This window comes from Calypte anna, chromosome 2 (assembly GCF_003957555.1).
Source record: "Calypte anna isolate BGI_N300 chromosome 2, bCalAnn1_v1.p, whole genome shotgun sequence".
Taxonomy (NCBI): Eukaryota; Metazoa; Chordata; class Aves; order Apodiformes; family Trochilidae; genus Calypte; species Calypte anna.
Genome location: NC_044245.1, coordinates 50,912,714 through 50,932,057, shown reverse-complemented (window position 1 = coordinate 50,932,057; position 19,344 = coordinate 50,912,714). Strand labels below are relative to the sequence as shown.

The following is a 19,344-nucleotide window of genomic DNA, read 5'->3' as shown; positions in this document are numbered from 1 at the left end:
AGCAGGGAGCAGATGAGGCCCGCAACCTCTCCTCTCCTCTCCTCTCCTCTCCTCTCCTCTCCTCTCCTCTCCTCTCCTCTCCTCTCCTCTCCTCTCCTCTCCTCTCCTCTCCTCTCCTCTCCATCTCCTCTCCATCTTCTCTCCATCTCCTCTCCCTCTCCTCTCCCCTCCCCTCTTCTCCCTCTCCGTAGGTGCTCAACTCCTCCCAAAATAATTGAAAATGAAGGTTGTAAACACTATTTTGTGTAGTGAAATGAGGCAACCAGGTGCCACTAATTGCCAGGGAGTGGGCATGAGCTTGTGTTAAGCCCACCTGTGCCTAATTAAGGCGGGCCCTAACTGCACATGAGCAGGATTAGGGGTCCAATAAAAGGTAAGGCCTGAATTCACAAGCTCAGCTCATGCTGGAACTCACAACCTCGGCATGCTTGGCTTTTTACTGCTTCTCTCAGCACCGCGCTAACCTGACTGCGCCCCTGGAGCTTTGTCTCAGCACTGCGCTAACTTGGTTGCGCCATCAGAGCTCTTCACCACTAGGGTGAGGCTCAAGTGGCACAGCCGGTTAGCGCGCGGTACTTATACAGCAAACCCGAGCAATGCTGAGGCCGTGGGTTCGAGCCTCACCCTAGTGGTGAAGAGCTCTGATGGCGCAACCAAGTTAGCGCGGTGCTGAGACAAAGCTCCAGGGGCGCAGTCAGGTTAGCGCGGTGCTGAGAGAAGCAGTAAAAAGCCAAGCATGCCGAGGTTGTGAGTTCCAGCATGAGCTGAGCTTGTGAATTCAGGCCTTACCTTTTATTGGACCCCTAATCCTGCTCATGTGCAGTTAGGGCCCGCCTTAATTAGGCACAGGTGGGCTTAACACAAGCTCATGCCCACTCCCTGGCAATTAGTGGCACCTGGTTGCCTCATTTCACTACAATTTTGGGATGGCAATTCACTGACCCTGGGAAGTAAAGGCTGGTGAGAAAAGAGATGCGAGGCTGCAAGGAGTAAGTGTGAACACTAGAATGAAATGAACTTCAAGGTGAAAAACATACTGGTTTTGTTACAGTGTCCCAAAATAAGAATATTGCACCCAAAATAAGAATATTACAGATTTCTTGTCTAAGGCTCTCTTTGACTATGGGTAATTGTATTTCTTCCTACATTCATGAAAGCTGGCACAGCCTGGTAAATGGCAGCACTTCCATGGTGTGCAGCATGGACTGAGGCAGCAAAACCTGGCCCTACTACTAGAGTTAAGCAAACTGTTAAAACAGGAACTGAACCAAATGCCCAGATCTCCTCCCCAAATTCAAACTTAACCTGTTTTGAGGTTCAGGAATGTTTGGTTAACTTCAAATAAAACAATGTTGTGTTTCTACACATCCTGCTTTCAGCGAAGCCTGAAATACAAAAATATGGCAGGCAGATCTATGTTTGCACTATTTCTGGCCCAGCTGAACCCAGGAAACACTGGAAATCTCACAAAAACATCTTTGTCTGACAGGATATCCAGCCCCCAGGTGTTGTCACTATTACCCAGTAGCATACAATCAAAGACATGTACACACAACTTTATTCTTAATTTTCAACCTACATAATTGGGAAAAATTAATTCCCCAGACTACCACACATATGAAAGCTCAATTTTTACTTTACTGTGGCAGCACACTATATGACGACTTTAATGTCCTTTCTTTGTGCTTATTCTTACTGAGTCATTGGCATAGTCACAAAAAGACACAGTGTCTCTTGTGGTACATGATAACAAACCACAGCAGGTAATAAACAAGGCATACACATTTTGTACTTAATAGTTGGTTCCTATCTGCTTTAAACCACAAAAAAAAAAAAAACCTTTAAAATACAAAAATTTTATTGTTTGGCATCTCTTTAAAACTCTTTATTTTTGCAGAGCATAAATAAGAAGACAACAGCATTGTTTTAGAGGTACATATCTAGGCGTTTAAAATTGCCCTGTAGGTTACAGCAACATTTTAAAAGCACTTCTGTGTACCAGACTTTTGCAAATTCATATTTAAAGGAACTTTTAATGTTATTGCTAGAAATGGTATCACTGTCAGCAAAACATAATTCAAACACCCTGATTACTCAGCTATCTCCTCCACCACAACAAAGTCACCCCAAACAGCTTCATGTTTGCTATCCAGTTTTATTATGTTTTCCAGATTCTAATAAGACACTGATATTAAGAAATGCATTTTAATCATTGCCCTAATGAGAACAATATGCAGTTAGCATTTAGACTGTCACAAAAAAATACAGAGGGCGAGTACAGACTAAATGCATTCTAAATTCAAGGAAACCCAGTCCCTCTTTCCAGCAGCATGTTTCAATGAAATAAGTCATGTCTGACAGAAAAGTTTAAATTAGCTACCTACATTTTAGCAGGTATGTGTATATGCTTTCAGCAGGCACAAGGCAAAGCAAAATGCCATTCTGACCACAACTGTAAAAGTGAAATAATCACTGTACCACTCACTTACATAAAAAGCACTAAATGCCTGCCTAGCATCTCACCTACAGAGACACCAAATTTCCCAGTGGTGCACTGCTTTCAAGCAGACAAGTTCTGGAGCAAAAAGCTATGCCATATGTGTAAGAGGACAAGAATCTGGCTTTAAACATATTTGCAAATAATAAATAAAATGCATGCCTTGACTTACAGAATAAGAGAATAAATTTCTACTGGTAAAAATGCAAACCTCATCACCATGCCACACATCTGAGGGCTTGAAGGCATATCAAGATTTGGTTTGATTTTTCTAAAGCAAAATATGTGCACTCCCTGTGCTTGTTTTGGTTAGTTATTTATTTTCCTTAAGAAACTCTTCCTGCCAGAAAGGATGTGGAGATGATAAGTTTTGAAACGCTGGCTGAACAGCAAATATGGCAGGCATCATTGGAGTGGGTGCAAAAGAAAGCAAGATTGTCATTTCTGCTTCAATTGAAGTGCCTTGAAATCACACCAGGCAGAAGACATCTAAAACCTCTCCCTCCTATTTCTTCTCCCACCTCCTCCCACTGGTCACACAGCTCTGTCTTTCCTTAGGTCCAGATGGCCAGGAACTTTGTAAACACTGATTAAGTCTTTACTAATTATGCATGAAGAACAGCTTCTTGTCACTTCTATCTGGGATTTTAAAGGTATTTTCATACCCTTTGAGTAAGGAAAGGCTTTTGGAAATAGTTACAAAATATTGAAGCCATTTAGAGTGCAGTACCTCTTAATCACTCAATCACTTTGCATAGGTAACAAATAGCAATGCCTTGAAAAGTGGATGCTAAGGTAAAATGACTGAAAAATGTCTCACTGCACTCTACTGCACAAAAAGTGTAATGAATTTAAGAAAACTTTGGCTTTATTTCTGGGGGAGGTCTCCCTCTCACCTTTCCTTCCTTTCATGCTATTCTTCCAAGAAACCGAAAAGTATTTTCTGTATGTCAGCTAGCATTGCATAAATAGAGGTACTCCAGCAGCTTTTCAGAAAGAAATAAAAAAACATCCTAAACATTAGACTACCAGCTTCCTGAACAGCAGGAACAAACAAAACCAACCAACCATCCAAACAAAAAAACCACAAAGCAAAACAAAACCAAAGAATGAATTTCCTTACTTTTGATGTGCATTGTTCAAAACAGAGCATTTTTCAGTTAGGGATGAGGTCCTACTCAGGACACATTTTTGCTTCACTCAAGTCCCCAGAAGCAACAACAACAAAAATAAAATCTAGCTTTTCCTTCTAGATGTTACCATTTATGCTTTGTCTTCTTGAAAAAAATAAATAATGAAACCTTTCAAAAAGGATAATCAGCCACAGTTTAAATAAATAGTATCTATAAACACTACCATAACGGTAACTATATAATACTGCAAGTGCATCACTGAGTAGACAGATGTGATGAAAGAGATTTTTTTGTGTCACATATTTTACTCAGCTAAATGTTTACATACACTTCCAAGTGAAAACTTACTGTTCCCGAAGGATCAACAATAAGCTTGAAAAATCAGGTTAAGACATCAGCAGCTGACTACAAATAACCATCCCCTTGTTTAATATTTGTTTTCCTAGGGCAGCCAGTGTCCGTAATCAGCATTCATCTTTCATCCTCCTTAGCTGGGCTGTCTGGCAGGTGCTGGGTGGGGTAAACACTGAGGGGTCAGCAATGCCCAGCTGGAGATCAAAAAAGCGAGTGGAGGTTGTCACACTGTAGTTCTTCGTATAGGTTTCCTGTACTGGGTAACAGTCTTTGACTGTGTAAACGCCGACCCAGGATTCCACTGAAACCAAGGAGAAACATGACTGCTTTAGATGAGAAGTATGAGTGAATGTGTCATGATGGTGTCAGTCAAAAAATGGCCACCCTCAGGCAAAGCCTGCAGGCTGGAGCTGCCCACAGTTCTGTTTATGTATGATAATACCAAGAAAGGCCACAAAACAAATACTAGACCACAGTGATCTTAAACCTGAACATGTTGGTGTTAAGCACATTTCAAATCATCAAGGCACTGGTATATCACCTTTCAGGTATACCTCTATGGAAGGACCTTCACTTCTGCTTTGTTGTGCTCTGATTTCCCTCATCTCATGCCACTTCCATGTCAGCACTTGCTCACTTTACTGCTAAAGCAATGGTCTATTTTTCCAGAAGGTAAATTTTGTTGCTGTCAGTTTGGGTAGCATGGGGATATTTCCTCTTACACTCTGTTCCTGACAAGTTGGAAGGTGAGATTACTGAAAATCTGTGATCCATTTCACAATGTTGACTCTCAACATAGCCTTTGACACTCTAAAACACTTAATCCTCCCAACTATGTAGGACAGCTGATTGCTTCCCATGCACAGAAAGTTCTGCGCTTACCTACCCGAGGAAGCACTTGTCCTCTGCTGTGCTGGAGATTCCTCTGTACCAGAACTGGCAGCCATAGCATCTTGCTTCCACAGCTTTGGTACTCTATAATCTTAGCTGTCATTCTCATGCTGATGATACTCACCACATCTTTAATCCAAATAAACACAGACTTGGTTCATCTTTTGCCATCTTTCTGTCTCAAGCACAGAGGGTTCGTCTCATTAGAAGAGGAATATTCCTAAATACAACTCCACTGCCTCCCTCTCTTCTTTTAACTCATTCCTTCTGTCCACCATCACCTATTGATACCATCTTTTTATCATGTTAATTTTAAAAATTTCTATCCCTCTCAAACATTTCTACTAGTCCATTATTTCAAGACTACACTACATGCAATGTACCAAGTCTGTCCCTTTCTTTAACTTCAGTTTAATTCCACAATGTGCTTACTTCAGAGATGTTTCCTTGCTCTATTTCCCTCTTATCACCTCTACTTTCATTACTATGCCATTTTTGTAGTCAGTACCATTGCAGTCGTTTACTTTGGATACCCTTCACTTTTATAACTTTTTTATTAACCACCTGCAGCCTCTTCTGATCTTTCTTTACCCCTTCCATCGTATGTCACTTCATTCAGTTCTTTTATGCATTTCAGGTCTCTTGACAGCACAAACTCAGGAGGCTAAAGCACAAAATCACCTTCTGCAGTCATAAATCAATCTGAAGGATGTTGTCACACATTTTTTCAGAGCCAAGGAGGCTTATTTTCTTTCACTCAGCAGAAAAAACTTACATACTTGTTTTCTGTCCTTCCCCTCCTGTGTCATATGCTGTACCACAATCACTTTATCAGAAATAGATAAGCCGTGACAAGAAACACAGATACAGTAGCTAAAGAAAGGATGGAAAGCTGAATAATATTTGAGCATACCCCCCCAGGGCATCCTAACATACAAAAAATATTCTGAACTCAACAAGTTTGGTTTTGAGTATTCAGAAATGGAGGCTTCTTTTCCTCAGTAAGTCTTCTATCAGAATTATGAAAAAAAATTAAGGTAAAATACGATGTTGCCAAAGTAGCCTATATCTGTACTGGAACCTCCATAATTTCAACATAAATATAGTTTTTAGAATTCAAGCCAATAGTAGCTGAAAGGTGGATGGGTAGACAACTGTAAGACATTATTTTTTTGAGTGATCATTCAGAAAAGCACTGTAGATACAAAATACTACAAGATAAAAATCACACATCAATAACTGAATGTATTTGGTTATTAAGTTCTGTAAGAGCTCCAAAAATACTGGATCTCAAAACCAATATTCTTGGCGCAAGTGATAGTTTGCCTCTTTTGGAATACCAAAAGATATACTGACCAGTTTACAGAGGTCTAATGAACTTATACTTCATTTTCTACCTCATTTTTTCTACTTTCATTCAAGAAAGAAATATTCCCTCCCCTGGCTAAATGCTCAGGCTCGTAACAAACCTGTATAGTAGGTGTTTATAACTCTAAGTATGGCCATTAGCTGAATAGTCCTATAAATTTAATGGGGATTTGAAAATTATTTTTATATGTTTCTGGGTTATCAGTAAACCACAGATGAAACTGAAGCCAATAACCTGCTATGCATCCAAAACCTGATACATTGAACCTTGAAAAATTCAGCCTTCCTTTATGACCCGGGTGTTCAGCTGCAAAGTGCAGAACTAAGCCTTTCAAAAAGATGCTTCTTGCTAATGTAGCAGAACCCAAAACTTAGGTGCCTGTGAAGGATGCCCATTGCTGCTGAATGGTGTGTTGGATCCACTCCATAACATTTGATAACAGTGTGTAGACACACACTGACACCTGTTTTGTTTCCATTATGCACACTCCAGTTTTATAGTGCCAGTTCTCCTCTAGATACATTTTGGATACAGATTGCTGGATTAAGACACAAAATTATACTGTTCCAGGTTGAAATCTGTACAGTATGAGCTAAAATACAATCAAGTCCCTTGGATGTATTTGATTCTACTGCAATATGAAACATTTTGCTAATAAAATGCATTGATAATAAAAATACATGCTGTGCATATGGTATATTTATTATTTCTTCCAGCATACTTTATAAAAATATGAAAAGCTAGGGTGAAACATGAATTATTTTATTTTTCCCTGGGTAGCAGAGACAACCATTACTATTAAGATGAAAAAAAAAAGGATGCACATACATTTCCTGGCTGGTTTTCTGTCAGACCATTCCTGTACCATAACTTCATCTCCAGGTCCCCCAATGTAGTACTGATCTTCATAAGTTGAATTGGCAGGAATATCATATGGATCCCATGGCTCTGTCAGAGCAATCTTTGAGCAAAGCTTTGTAACTTGTTCAATCTGAAACATCACTGCATCTTTGTAGAGCAATATGTACTCAAAGAATCTGAATGATAAAAAAAAAAAAAAAAGCAGTTATTAACTGTAGTCTTTTTCTATACTAAGCAGGGAGCATTGTCTTTGACTTCTCAGTATAAGACCATTTTCACTTGCATTAAACTTTGCCAAACTTGGAGAAAGACTGATCAGTTGGACTGAGATTTCCCATGCTGAAAGGTTGTCTCATCTGACTCTTTCCAAAATAAATAAATCAGGATGAACTGGTTCAGCCATTTCTGAGAACAACAGAACAACTTTTCTGAGAACAACTGAGAGAAAAACATGTTATTATTCCTACTTTTGTTTTGGCTTTTTAATAACTGTTTCATTAAAAAGCTCCAGTGCCTCCATGTTTTGGAGAAAGGACTTGAAATTTGGCAGGGGAAAGGTTTTTATTAAAAATTGTCCAGATTTGGCTAAATTATAAGACTTCAAAAAAATCTGCTTGCATTGGCTTGGATACATTCAATTCCCCATGAATGTGGTAGAGCCTTTGTCTGTGATAGAGTCCATCCTCACAGATGTTCCTCCATGTAGCTTTGGTGGTGAAGGGTCCAGGTCCCAAGTGCAGAACTGAGAGTCTGATGGTAAAGTTTCTGGACTCAAGAAGTAATTCAAGGAGAAAGCAAAGGAGCAAGATAGTCAGACAGAGACAGGGAGAACTAGATGGTGAGGTCAACAAAAGGGATAGTTAATAAAGATTTAAATACCATCTTCTATAGAGCATGAAGTGACAAAGTCCTGCTCTGCAAAATAATAAACCTCTTCATGGATACTTTCATTAGTCACTGGTTACAGTAGCTGAGTCTACCCAACACTGAAACCTTGCTGCTGTGCCAGAGGCTTCCTGTAAATATCTCAGCTCAAGTTTTGGGCTGGAGCCTACTGTTATGTAGTAATTCTAGGGAAAAGGAAGGGATGGTATTAATTCCCTTGAACAGCTTCCTCTTGCCTATCTGTAACAGTGGCTTTTTCCACATGTAATTCCTTGCTTATTCATCCTGCCTCCTTTTCCTGAATAAAAGAAAAGGTGTGGGTGTGCTTTGGACTCTACCTGATGGTAGCCCCTAACAGTATTCATCCTCTGCCATCAGCAAGATGGGAAGCTCATGAGAGACAGTGCATAATACATGGCATTGAAGAGATACTGCACAAGAGAAAGAGGAGACATCCTCTGTGGCATTTTCCAACTCCTGAATGTTTCTCTTCACACTCTTCACATTCTTTTGGGAAGGATGTAGAGTTTACAAAAAATAGGGCTGACAACAAAACAATCTGCAGTTTTGATTGTTGCACTACACAACTGCATTAGACAGGAATTACTTCCCCCTAGCACTGACACCAGAGGCATTTAAATGGTACACTACGAGAAGTGTCTAAGCACAGTTAAAAGGATCCAAGCAACATTCCCACCACTTCCTGAGAGGGTCATTTATCCAACACGTGTGGGAAGGCAGGCAGGCTGAATGGCATTAGCCAAACTGAGGGGTGACAAAGAATGTAAAAGGGGAGAAGGGGTTGACACGAGGTAAGCTGGGGCATGCCTCACACAAGACCTTGCACAACAGAGGAGGCAGCTTGTCCCACGTTGTGTGAGGGACTCAGTCACCAGGAGCTTCCCACAGGTGACTCACACACCGAGAGGCTGACAAGCTGCAGGTTTATGTAGCAGCTTCCCTGAGGTATATTGCTCTGCCCATATCGTAAAATATTCCTGCCTGTGTGATAACTTGAACAAACCTAAACTCATCTGCCATCTTCTTGGTCAAAGGCAATGTCTCCACGGTCATGATGTGCTACTGAAGAATTCAGTATATATCCACTGGTTCCTTATGGAAACCCAAACCTGTGCATCGACAAGAAACTGAACATGAGCCAGCAGTGTGCCCAGGTGGCCAAGAAGGCCAATGGCATCCTGGCCTGTATCAAAAACAGCGTCACCAGCAGGTCCAGGGAGGTGATTCTTCCCCTGTACTCAGCGCTGGTTAGGCCACACCTCGAGTACTGTGTCCAGTTCTGGGCCCCTCAGTTTAAGAAGGATGTAGAGGTCCTGGAACAGGTCCAAAGGAGGGCAACCAGGCTGGTGAAGGGACTCGAGCACAGGCCCTATGAGGAGAGGCTGAGAGAGCTGGGGCTGTTCAGCCTGAAGAAGAGGAGGCTCAGGGGAGACCTCATTGCTGTCTACAACTACCTGAAAGGAGGGTGTAGTGAGGTGGGAACTGGACTCTTTTCACAGACGACCTTCAACAAGACAAGAGGACACAGTCTTAAGTTGTGCCAGGGGAGGTTTAGGTTAGATATTAGAAATAATTTCTTCACGGAGAGGGTGATTAGGCTATGGAATGGACTGCCCGGTGAGGTGGTAGATTCTCCGTCCCTGGAGACATTTAAAAAAAGACTGGATGTGGCACTCAGTGCCATGGTCTAGCAACTGCTCCGGTGGGTCAAGGGTTGGACTAGATGATCTCTGAGGTCCCTTCCAACCCGGCTAATTCTATGATTCTATGATTCTATGAATGTAAGGGCATGTGTAACTTTTATATCACTTTGGTACAGAGAACACACTCACAAGAACACCAAAAGACACTTATTTATGTGTTTGGAAGCAGGCTGTAATGACCCAACTACTGTTCAGCTGCCTGCCCAGCAGCTACTGTAAAAGTGGGCTGGGGAATGCCTTACAGACGAGTCTACCAGTGTGTTTGAGCTACTGGAGTGATACTACAGTTATTTTGTAAAATATTGAAAAGCAACATAACAGCAAGCAAAAAACTACAAACTACTGGGAGTAAAATTTAAACAACTACATTTCCTTTTAATTTTACATATTACTTTAAACTTGGATCACACAGATAGTTTACTTGCATTTTTAGCAGTACTTTTTGCACGTTTCCTTTTTCTTTATAATTTCAGAATTCCTAATTGTTTCATGGAATAAATATCTTTCGTTCTAAATTTTGTCAAAAAATTGACACCACTGCATGAGGGTCATGTGCCAAATGAACACTGCCTCAAACTTCAGTCTGACAAATGCGTGCATTTAACTTCCAGCACCTGGAGAGCCACTGGGACTTCACCAGATGGCCTTAATGCTTGCAGAAGGAAGGCCACAGCCCCAAAAAACCCTACTTTTTCTTAACTTTGCCATCTCCCATGCACACAGCAAGATGTGCATTATGAAACAAGAAGGAAAAAAGAAATTAGAAAAATCCAAACAAATCAAAACCATCACCAAACATCTCTCTAGCACCCATTCTTCAGAGCAAGAGTCTCCACCAGCTCCATGTATGGTTCTGGGAGAGGCACAGGGAACACACGTGGAAGAGACACCAGCTGTATGATATGGTGCTACAGCTCCATCTGCACAGGATGGGAACTGCAGAGACTGTGGCTCTGCTCACTGTGCCTGGTAGCCCTGGAAAGGCAGTGAACATGATTTATATGGTTATTATTCAACCCTGATTCAACCTCACACTCAAGTTTTACAGCTCTTGAGTGTTTCCTGGAAACAGCAAGCACAGAAACTGAGATTAACTGCATATGAAAAGTGAATGGTTAAGATGTTGTTTTATAAAGAGAACTGTTTACCAGCCAACATTAATAACAAAATATGCATGAACATAAAAATTACGATCTAGTATATTTTAAAGTGAAATGTTTAAAAATAATTTCCCTGGTTTTCATTTTTCTTTCTTTTTTTTTTTTTTTATTGGCCATGTCCTAAGTATACTGCCTCTATTTATTTTAGGTGCCTGAGATTTCATTGGCTGTCTGAGAGGAAGAACAGACTCCTGAAAATAAGCCTTGGAAAAGAAACAGAAGACAAAATTATTTTTAATTAGTTTAGGTTTTTTTCAGAAAAAGCAAACCTGTTTTCTGCCGGTGCCCACAAGTAATATTATTTTTAAAATAATTACATTCCTTAAACTGAATGAAGTTCAAGAAACTCCAACCTGTTCACTGGGCACCTTCAAACAGAGGAGTTATTTGGACAAGCTACCCTATTTGCCTGATTATTTCAGTTCCTTTCCTATCCTATTCCATCCTACCCTGTCCTATGGCTCCCATCCTTTGCACACTACACCCTTAACAGGACTCATGGTCCTTAATACTCCCTTTGTCTGTGCCTGAAAATGGATCAATTCCAGCACATTAAGACAGAAACATGGTTTTTGCTCCTATGCTTTAAAAAAAGTCTTAACACTGGAGCATATCCTGGGCAAATAATTCCACTGACTTTGCTGGAAGTAATCATGTCAGACATGTGGGACACATGCTGAGTTCAGGGCTCTCTTTTCCCAAGCTAGGGAAGGAATTTTTCTGAATAAGAGACCAACTGAAGTCAACGCAAGGACAGAATACCAAGCCCACACAACCACTGAGGAGAAGCACTTGCGTTGAGAGAATACTGTGAGGCGTGTGCATGAAAACACCATCTTACCTCTGAGATTCCTCCTGAAATTTGGGAGAGAGATAAAGGTGTCTCCAAGGAGACAGTCCAGAGAACACACAGGCAGAGTCTTGGACCCTCATAAATGACTGAAACTCAAAGGTCGCAATAATCCTAAGGAATGCTATAGGCTTGGGGAAGAGGGGCTGGAAAGCAGCCTAGTGGAGAGGGAACTAGGAGAACTAGTGGCTGGATGGCTGTACATGAGCCAGCAGTGTTCCCAGGTGGCCAAAAAGGACAATGGCATCCTGTCCTCTATCAACACCAGTGTGTCCACCAGGAGTAGGGGAGTGATGGTGCCCCTGTACTCGGCACTGGTGAGGGCTCAGCTTGAGTATTGTGCTCAGTTCTGGATGCCACAGCATAAGAAAGACATTGAGATCCTGGAGCATGTCCAGAGAAAAGCTACAAGTCTGGTGAGGGGTTTGAAGGGTGTGTTGTACAAGGAGCCACTGAGGAACTGGGGTTATTTAGTCCGAAGAAGAGAAGGCTCAGGGCAGATCTTATTGCTGTCTACAACTGTCTGAAGGGAGGTTGTGGAGATGCCACTTTTGTCTCTTCTCCCAAGTAACCAGTAATAGGACGAGAGGAAATGGGTTTAAGTTGTGCCAAAGGAGGTTTAGGTTGGATATTAGGAAAAAAAAAACCTGGAGTGAAGGAATTGTAAGGCATTGGAATGGGCTGCCCAGGGAGTAACCACCCCTGGAGGTGTTCAAGAAGTGTTTAGATGTGGGGCTACAGGATATGGTTTAGTGGTTGTGGTAGTTGTAGTACAGTTGGGCTCAATGATCTTGAAGGTCTTTTCCAACTTTAATGATTCAATGATCCTATGAGACTTAAATAAACTTATTTAATGACTTGGATTATTGTTCTGCATGTTATAAATGCAGTTCAAAGCAATGAATTATTTCTTAACATTTTTCAGGGCACAAAAAGTCATTAGATTTAAGACCATGCAATCAGCTCTGTTTCAGGTACTCACTGAGTCCTGCCAAAACGTTCCCTATGTTGAGGCCCTTCCCAGCTGTCTGCCCTGATGCATGCTAGGATCCTGCTCGTCACTTAACACATCTGCCTGGCTCCCAGGGTTCACTTCTGCACTTCCAAAGCCTTCCTCGTGAGCATGAAACCTCACAGGAAGGAGCTGCTTGCTGTGTAGTTGGCTTTGTAGTGACTCAGAGGAGGAGAAGTGCTGGCAGTGGCATGTCAAGACCCACATGATGTATCAAAGCACATCAAACAAGGTCATTTGCTAGAGAGAAGCAAAATAATGGTCTGAGGCTGAGACTGGGTAAAAGAAATTCCTTGTGTGCTAAATCTGGCTCTGCATTGTTTTGCTCTGTGGCTTTGGACAAGTAACTTAAGACTTCCAGAGCCTTAAAATGCTATTCTCGTTATTTATTTCTTGATTGCTGTAGCACCGAAGACACACTAATCAGGAATCATGAACCAGCTGTGTGAGGAATTGTATTGACAAAGAACAAAACCACAATTCCTGCCACAAAGAACAATGGAACAACAATGGTTCTTGTAAAAAGACATATGGGGTTTCATGCATCCAAGGCTTCAACCTGTTGATTCAGTTTTCCCAGCTGCAACTATTCCATCCTTCGAACTCCGAGTCACATTAGCCAGGACTTGTATTACTTAGTATTATACAGAAATTGAAAAATGAAAGCATAATTTAATGTATGATTCGTATCAGAGACATTGCATTACTCGGCAGGGAACAGTATTTGCTCTTCAAGGTATCAAGTTGAGGTCACTGAAATTATTCCAAAGCTAACTTTGCTTTTCTCTTTTGAGATTAACTGAAAGCTTGAAGCATCTATCTGCCTTTGTGTTACTATGTATTTCTTTGCCAGTTCTGTTTGTAAAAAGGAATTTTTGAACACTGTGAACAAATTTAGAGACAATTCCACCTAGCAGAAGCTTGACTAAAAATATCCCAAATTATCTGTTCTAGTGTGCACAGACAGGTACATGCCAATTGGTAATTCTTCAGTTATCTTGTATGCTTTTGATACCCTACCCACGACAATATCATTATTTTTTACACATTTATTATTGAAGAAAGATGCACCGGGAGAATGAGAACCTTTACTAGAAGGATGACTACAAAACCTCATCTTCTCAGCTGTTCAGATTAAGAACATTTTCAAGGGAGTGAAGCTGCCAAGCAGACATGCAGACAGTTGATAAACACTCATCAGGTTAAGAACATTCATCTGCTTTTGGAAAGCTCTGGCGAGCTCTTTTCAAAACTGAGAAGCATTCGTTTTCCAGTATATTTCTGGGAACTCCTTTCCTCTTTCCCATGAAGTTTTCGGTAATTTCAGACTTGTGTTATTCTTCTGGTGTATCAGACCTCAACAACAACAGTAATTTACCATATTTGCTCTCATGATTGGCAGTGGTGTTGGGCTATGGTATATGGTACAAATACAGTATTGTGCAAATGCATGTGACAGCAAATGTAATCTGATATTGTGTAAAAACAGTATTTTTTAGTCTGACTTAAATCACTCACAGACAGTAAAGGACTTTTTTTTTTTATTTCCAAAGCCAGAAACCCCCTTGAATCAGGTACCTAATTAGCAAAGTATATGAGGAACCTTAACAGCACTACCAGTATTCAAAGTAGAGAATATGAGGCAGTTTAAGTCCTGTTAACTATTAATTTCATGCAGAAAGAAAACCTTAAATATGGGAATCAAAAGCTGGCAATTCAAAGCTACACCAGCTAAAGAATTACATATTTTTATGACTTTAATTCTGACACTCAATAAAAAAATTATGCAACGTATTAGCCTTTTAATTGTTTCCCAATAAATTAGATTAGCTGCTTTGGCAAATACTAAGGGCAATTAAGTTCTTCATCAAGAACAATGTTTCCTTGCTGTTCTTTTTTGTCTGTTTGACACTCCCTAATAATCAGTCTGATCCACCAGGTTCCATCCCTGAGAACAACGCAGCCTAATTAAAGTTGAAATTCGGGAAAACTATAAAACATTGTGTTTAAGGGAGTTGTGTTTTGCAAGGGCTTATAAGGTGCACTGTATTTAAGAGAGCATCCATGTGTTTCTGTAAGTAATGGAGCCTTCAGTAGAGAGCATAGCTCAAAAAAAGAAAGGAATAGATGATGTGGCCAGAATATCAGAATGCTTTCCAACAAACCAACAGAATCACCTCCTAGGGAATATGGTACATACTAGCAGAACCACATGATATCAAAGTATACTTGTAGTCAGAAATTATTTTCCTGCTCTGTTTTGGTCAAATAATCTAGTACAGTGAAGCCCTGCTGCCTTGAGAACATTATTAATAATAATAACAACAACAATAATGATAATAATAATAAAGGTTTCTGGAAAATCACAGCAGTGCTTAGGGGAAACCAAAAAAGAATGAGGAAGGCCTCTCATTATATACTAAAAAAATGTAGGAAGCACAGAATAATAAGAAGGGAAATTATAGATGTACACTGTAATTAATTTATTGTATTTCTCATCTTTTTGTCAAAAGGCGAGTAATTAACTGAAAGACTGCATGCTCTAAACTGAGATGTGGAAATGCTCTTTTGAGCATGCAATTGTATTAAAGCACTCTATGAGCTTGAAAAAAATGTAAGAAAAAGGGAGAAGAAATTTAACATGTAGAGAGTGACAGAAAAATTATGGTTACAGTGATTGAGAGTATCTCCAAAAAGAAAAAAAACAACAACACAAAAACTAAAGACAAAAGATTTCCTCTGTTTCTCTTTTTAATTTTACCTCTACTCCCCAGATTTATCTGGATTTTTCACACTTTTCTCTGAATCAGGATCAGAGATGGGATATTCAATTGGATCTTAACTCTGCCCCAATATGATAATATGTATTTTGCACATCAGAAAGACAAAGTAGAATGAGGTCCCTAATAATGAATAGTTAAATTAAAAAGTTAAGTAATCTCCCTTTTCTAGACACTGCCTTTGGATTAAAAGATTAACAAAAAATAAACACCAGTTTTTCAGATAGGACTAGGCACTGCATTTTCTTCCACATCTTAACTTCTGTGTTTAAACAGAGAAGAATTTTCAGATATCATGAAGAGGGACTACATTAAATTCAGGAGATCTAATATTACCCTTCCTTCAGATTGTAAATCCCCTCACACACATACTTGACCCGTTAGTTCCTTTTCAGTATGCATTCCTGTATAAAAAGCAATCACAAAGAAGCCAGAGGAACAGATTTTCTTTTTGAACAGTAAGTCCCTATTGTGATGGAGCAAACCTTTCTTTTATATGGAAAATTTTGTAAGGGTATGTGCTTTTACCAGATTACTGCCCCAAGATGTAATGATTTCCATCTTCCACCTGCAATGATTTCCTTTAGAGGGATGATTCAGGTCTTTCAGATATCTGTCCAATGTAAAAACCAAAAAACACTAGGTCAGTTTTCAAGGGAGTCTGGAAGTCAGGCCAGCTAGGATAATCAGACAACACAGTTTGAAAACTAAGTACACTTTAACTTTCTAACATCCTTATCCAAAGATCTAAATACAGCTTATTTTTAAATAAACTTTGTGAAAGATGGAGATTCACTTCACTGGCAATAAATCCAACCTGAAGTCCTGGCACTGCACTTCACTCTCCCTCCCCAGCTCCAAAATAAAAATAACTTCATTTCCACCAGACGTCTTTGTGCAGGTGTTTTTCTTCTTCCTTCAGCAGCTATCAGTCAAAAGTAATATTGTTTGCTGGGTGAGTGAGTAAATAAGTTACTATATTCAAATACAAAGTGCTGGTGTCTTGAAAGTCCAGATGGAGCTGACTGAAAGTGTGCAAAATGAAATAATTGCAGGAAAGAAAGGAATGTATGTGAAAGAAAACATATCATTAGGGAAAGATGTTAATTGCTTCATAGTTCTAAAGAAAATGGCATTCTGAACACATACCATTAAGACATGGCACAGTACACAGTAATGATTTAGAAAGGCAAGGCCACAGTAATGAGATGAGGTCAGGGTGCTAATGCTGTTCCCAGCTTTGGATGCCACACTTAATGGGACATATAAACAGATGGGATATAATCCAGAGAACAGCAAGAATGGTGTGTTTTTTAAGAAATGGGACCCATGAAGACACTGAGCATGTTTAGTCTACAAAAGGAAGACTGAGGCAGGACATATGATAAGCTATCCAGAATATAAAAAGCTAAAAAAAGAATACCAATTGTTCTCCATGTTAACTGAAGGTAGTGTTGGAAGAAAACAGCATCACTTTCAGCAAGGAGAGCTTACTTACGAGATACTCCAAAAACATCTGCATGGATGCCTTGTTACATTCCAGCTTTTATAAGAACTAGTAAGAACACCAGGTTCCAGAGATATCCCAAATAAAGTTTTGTTTCTCTGGGTTGGAGAAACAGGTTATATGGTGACTTGGAGACTATCCTAGCCTTACATGTAGGTGACTAGCAAATATCAATGGCTGCTCATGTCTTTTGGTAACAGACAAACTTAATCAATCAGTCCTGATATTGTCAGTTCTGTGACTTGGATACTGGCCACTGCTACTTGCTCAGAGATGCTGAACAACCTTTGGGGATCACTTTCTGAGACACCTCAAAAGCAGTGGTGGCAACTGTGCACACTCCCTAAGGAATCTCAGTAGAGGGCTGAGCCTCTATTTTATTTCACATGGCAAGCCTGGGGATTTGAAGGATGGTGCCATGTCCTGCTCACTACTGGACCTCAGCTTTGTTTGCTTTTACAGAAAACCCTCATTATACCATCACATTGTTTTCAGTAGCTAAATGAGTTAAAGACAAATACTGTCTAAAATCAGGATTGAGGAGACAGAATTCAAGTGATACACGCTCACCCTTCAAAGGGAAGAATTAAAAGGTTGAGTTATCTGTTAAAATTGCTCTTCACAAAACTTTTTTTTAATTTTTTTTGGGTTCTCTACTGAGTCATTGTGCTTTTTGTTGTTACAATTGTCAAGTAAATCACAACTTCTCTGCTTTTTCTGGGGGACTTTCAGCAGCTGACACACGTATTCTGCCTTTAGCAATCCTTTGTAAGCAAAATCCATGACGCATCACAAGAAACTGGCTGACCTCAGTATGTTAAGAATCAGATGAACTGCAAACGCATAAATAGTTAATAGATTAATGTGGATTTCAAATCCTTTCTCTTCAAATTATTGAGTACGTGCTTTAAGAGTAGGCTTTGGTGCATTGTGATGCTGAACCATCTCAGTTCATCTGTTAGAAAAACAGTTGTTGAAGAAATAGCCATCAGATAAAGCAAGCATGCTTGAGAACACATCTCTGTTTTTAGGAATGTTTATAACCATTTTGATTGTATTAAAACCCTGACACATTTATTTTCCTTCAACAACTGCCCTGAGAAGTAGTAGCAAGGAAGGCCAGACCTGTAAATAATATTGGTATAAATATACTGCTCTGGCACAGCTGAAAGTTTTCCATTACTCAGGAAAAGGTCACTAGGCCTATTGGACATGTTTAGACTACCCATGCTGCTTAAAACATGACAGAAATAGCTTTACCATTTAGCATCTGACACGAAGACAAACTGAAGTCTTTACAAACAGGTATGCCTACCTAATTTTGGGGTGTTTTCCTGACATGGAGCCCAATGGCATCCACACAGTGCCAGAAAGTCACTGTTTTCTTTGAGCTTTTCTTAATTAATATGAATTCAGAACTTTTGTACGTGCTGAAATAATTTTCCTTTATCATTCCTATAACCATAACAAATACAAAAATAACTCTTGCTTTTAAAGTAGAAATTACTTTATAATTATTTAAAATTTGCCCAGTATCTCATATTTGCATATTACAGTTTTTTGCTGTTTCTGATTACATCATTTTATATATTTAATGGCCAAGATTTTCAAAACTGACCACTGATCTTGAACAGCTTCTTTTTTTGGATGTTCAGCATGAAAATACTTGAACAAGACAAATTTGCAGAGGGACAGTATTAAATATTTTCTATCATTCAGAGTATCAGTGTAACCCTTGCAAAATCGAGATGCCCAACATCAGTAGACAGATTTTTTTTTAATTCAAAGACCACATAAGAAACTCTTGAATTATCTCCCCAGAGAAGTGTAGTAGCAGAAATAACTTTTCAGCCCATCAGATCTTCCCTCCCATCTCTCATGTTTCCCCTGGCTGTCAAGAGACAACTGTTCTTTCCACATCGCAAGAGCAGATCCTCATGTACCTGCTGCTGTTTATAATTTCCATCTACCAGCTGTGTAATTAGAGATAAATCTGGCTGTATCACTCCTTCTCCAAAATTACACATTAACCTGACCCAAAGCCCTCTGAAAGCAGCCAGAAAACTTTCACTGTTTTTTACAGATGTTAGATCAGGTATTTATTACGTGTTCCATTTAGAAAAGAAGCTGAAAAATGTTTAAAATCTAGCACAACTATCAGCTTATCTCCAGTGGGCGACTTGAAAGCAAACATAACATGTTTTATGCACTCTCAGCTTCCCAGAGTGTAACTCTGCAAGTTTAAGCTGACTTTCGAATATTCTGGATTTTTCTGGATTCTTGTTCTCTTCTTTACAGAGTTCCTGTGCTCTGCTTTTATT

General features: G+C 39.7%; 1 protein-coding gene across 1 annotated transcript in view; it reads right to left on the bottom strand.

Moving 5' to 3' along the window:
- Nucleotides 1-1,860: 1,860 nt before the first annotated feature.
- Nucleotides 1,861-19,344, bottom strand: part of EPDR1 (ependymin related 1) — a 35,831-nt gene continuing 18,347 nt past the window's right edge. The window contains exons 2-3 of the mRNA XM_030444647.1: nt 7,073-7,281; nt 1,861-4,285 (exon numbers count right to left, since the gene is read on the bottom strand). Coding sequence (XP_030300507.1) covers nt 4,095-4,285; nt 7,073-7,281 — 400 coding nt within the window. The 3' untranslated portion in view covers nt 1,861-4,094. The remainder of the gene's footprint in view (nt 4,286-7,072; nt 7,282-19,344) is intronic.